Source organism: Phanerochaete carnosa, assembly GCF_000300595.1.
Source record: "Phanerochaete carnosa HHB-10118-sp unplaced genomic scaffold PHACAscaffold_3, whole genome shotgun sequence".
NCBI classification, from domain to species: Eukaryota; Fungi; Basidiomycota; class Agaricomycetes; order Polyporales; family Phanerochaetaceae; genus Phanerochaete; species Phanerochaete carnosa.
The window spans coordinates 230,416-233,306 of NW_006767630.1; the positions used below are offsets into that span (position 1 = coordinate 230,416).

General features: G+C 58.1%; 1 protein-coding gene across 1 annotated transcript in view; it reads left to right on the forward strand.

Annotated features, from left to right (window-relative positions):
• The window catches only part of PHACADRAFT_251129 (uncharacterized protein), a 4,509-nt gene that overhangs the window by 902 nt on the left and 716 nt on the right, over window positions 1-2,891 (forward strand). The window contains exons 3-13 of the mRNA XM_007392758.1: window positions 22-179; window positions 240-351; window positions 407-501; window positions 558-679; window positions 734-807; window positions 859-918; window positions 965-1,445; window positions 1,525-1,618; window positions 1,703-1,978; window positions 2,110-2,227; window positions 2,294-2,891. Coding sequence (XP_007392820.1) covers window positions 22-179; window positions 240-351; window positions 407-501; window positions 558-679; window positions 734-807; window positions 859-918; window positions 965-1,445; window positions 1,525-1,618; window positions 1,703-1,978; window positions 2,110-2,227; window positions 2,294-2,300 — 1,597 coding nt within the window. The 3' untranslated portion in view covers window positions 2,301-2,891. The remainder of the gene's footprint in view (window positions 1-21; window positions 180-239; window positions 352-406; window positions 502-557; window positions 680-733; window positions 808-858; window positions 919-964; window positions 1,446-1,524; window positions 1,619-1,702; window positions 1,979-2,109; window positions 2,228-2,293) is intronic.

Here is a 2,891-nt window from a genome sequence, read left to right on the forward strand (position 1 = left end):
GCTTATGAACCGACTGTGCAGAGCGAGATCCACTTTTCGCGCTGCGGGTATTCTGGACAGATTCACGGCCGCCTTTCGCTATGTCACCTCTATGCAACTGCGCTATAAGCCTCTGGGCTATTACTCACCACCCATGGGCTCCGTTGTCGGCGTTGCCGGAATTTTTACCTTTGTCATGGGTGCGCTACATCTATTCACAGGTTCCCCTAGATTTTGCGTTGAGCGTTGATTTTTCAAAGCGTTTGCCCTCGCCGTTCGCCCGTACTACTGGCCAAACTACCAAATGGGACATAGCCCCCCGCTCGCAACCCGCTCTGGCTGGATTTCTATCGCTATTATGCCGTTTATGATGTGCGTCAAGCTCTTACTGTACCAGTTTTTCGCCGTCTGATTGGATGGCTTGCAGTGCCTTTGCCACTAAGGTCAATTACGTCGGCATCATCACCGGCGCATCACACGAGAGGCTTCAAGTATTCCACCGGTGGTCAGCCCTATTAATGTGTAAGCAGCCCCGCAACTTTCTTCGCAAGCGAATGGTGCTCAGAGAATTTTCTTAGATATTACTTCTCTGTTACATACGTTCCCGTTCATCGTTACCAACATCGACATGGGAGATATGGTCCACATGTACAAGACTACTCCTTGGTACTGGTCGGGAATAGCGGCGTTGATTCCTCAAGTAATATTCGATCCGAATAACGCTGATATCGACTGACAGTTCATTATTCTCTAGACTTGGCTCGTTTTGATGTCGTGGGGGATTATCAGAAGCCGGTATTATGAGATTTTTAAGAAGCTGCACTTCTGGTGCGTTCTCCTTCCAGAGCGATTGATCCCTCCACTAACGGCAGTAAACAGTGCCTCCGGAATATTCATGGTCGCGCTCTTTATCCATTGCAACTTCCGTCTCACATCCTGGTTTGTGAACTTCCATGTGTATTTCCACAATCTAACACTGCAACAGGGACTATTTCTGGGCCACACTCGCCATCTACTCCACCGCATGGCTCATCCAGGTGTCACGTACGCTCTACAACAGCTCGTTCGGCCTCCCCTACACGCTCGAGCAGCTCTCAGACCCCGACATGGTCAAGGTCACCATCACCGTGCCCGCCCGGTTCCGCTGGTCGCCAGGCCAGCACGTCCTGCTGCGCTTCCTCACGCTGTCGCACCTGAGCGCGTTCAGCACGCACCCGTTCACGATCGCCAACGCCGCCGCGTCCGCGTCCGAGTCGGGCCACACGGACTCCAGCACAGTGACGCGCGCCGTTGAAATCGTCTTCCGCGTCCGCGGCGGCATCACGCGGACGCTCCAGGAGGCGGCGCTACGACGCACCGGCGGCGGCCGCGTGCTCCTCGACGGGCCGTACGGCGGGCTGCCGGTGTCGCTGCGCGGGTACGACAGGGTGTACCTCCTCGCGGGCGGAAGCGGTGCGTCGTCCCCTTGGGGCCTCCTGGCGCACATGACCACGTTAACTGACGTTACGACGACGCCCCACTTGTGCGGATGCAGGCGCGACGTTCACGCTCCCACTGCTGCAGGACCTCGCGCGCGGGTTCGGGGCGGGCGGTGGCAGGTGCGCGCACGTCGAGTTTGTCGTCGCCTTCCGGCACCCAGGTGCGTTCCTTTTTTTTTGGCTGCCGCAGCCGCTCCGCACCATTTCTCTCTTCTCGTGCTGAGCACCACTTCATCCTCTCCTAGGCACCCGCCGCTGGCTCGAGCCCGCGATCGCAGAGGCAGCCGCACGCGCCGCGGCGGCAGGCGTGCACTTCTCCGCGCACGTCCACGTCACCCGGACGGCCGAGAACGCGGACCTCGAGTCTATCGAGAGTTTTTCGAGCGACGTGAAGGAGGTCGAGGTCGGGAGTGGCTCGTCGGACAAGACTGCGGTGCGCACCGACGCGGACCGCCCCGACCTGCCGAGGCTGGTGCGGGAGGCGTGTGCGTCGAGGCTCGGCGGGCGCGTCGCGTTTGCAGGTGCGTCTTTGCTTTTTGTGCCGCGCGCCGCGCGCGTATATATGCTGCATGTCTGACCACGATTCTTCTCTCTCTTTTTTTGCTGTACTTTTTCTGTTTTCCCGCTGTGGTCTCGTCTGTGCGGCGCGCAGTGTGTGGCCCCGAAGCGTTCATGTACGACGTGCGCAACGCCGTCGCGGAATGCCAGCTCGACATCGCGGACGGGTACAGCCGGTGCGAGGAGATATTCCTCCACACTGAGGCTTACGAGTATGTCCGTCCTCTTCGTGCTGCCGGCCCGAGCTGAATTCTATTTTCTTTTTGCGTCTCTCACAGTTGGTAGGGAGTCTCGCATCAGGACAGACCTTCTTGTATCTCCTTTTTCCTTCGCGTTATCTGGTCAGCTGTGCCACGAGATGTATTTCGATGTGTATTTTTTGTGATACAGGGGTGTTAAAACTCAGAGAAGCAGCGTGGGAAACGTACTACGCCCTTTATTGCTGCGACGCCACTTCGCCCTTCGTGTCTCGATTTCTCATGTCGACCCTGAGAACGGCGCCTGCCTTCCATGCAGCTTCAAAAGTACCTCGCGGGTCTAGTACGCACGCACGTACTCGGCTTCAGAGAAGACATCGCCGCGTTATGATTGAACGGAAGAACGACCGGTAGGGTGTCGCGAAGCGTCAGCATCCAGCCATCTGATAGCCCGCAGTTCGAGCCGGCTGCCGCACCCACGATTCGAGGATCCTAGAAGCTTCAGCACGCAGCATGCCGGTTCGGGCAACGACACGCGCAATCACGCGTGCACGCCCGCCGGTATCAGCGAACGGCAAGCCATGTTCGTTCGGCGAGGAGCGAGGTACAGCAGCCGCAATAGTAACTCGCATGTAAAACTCTTCCGGCTGGCATGGGCGCGTCCACTGCGATTCCGGCT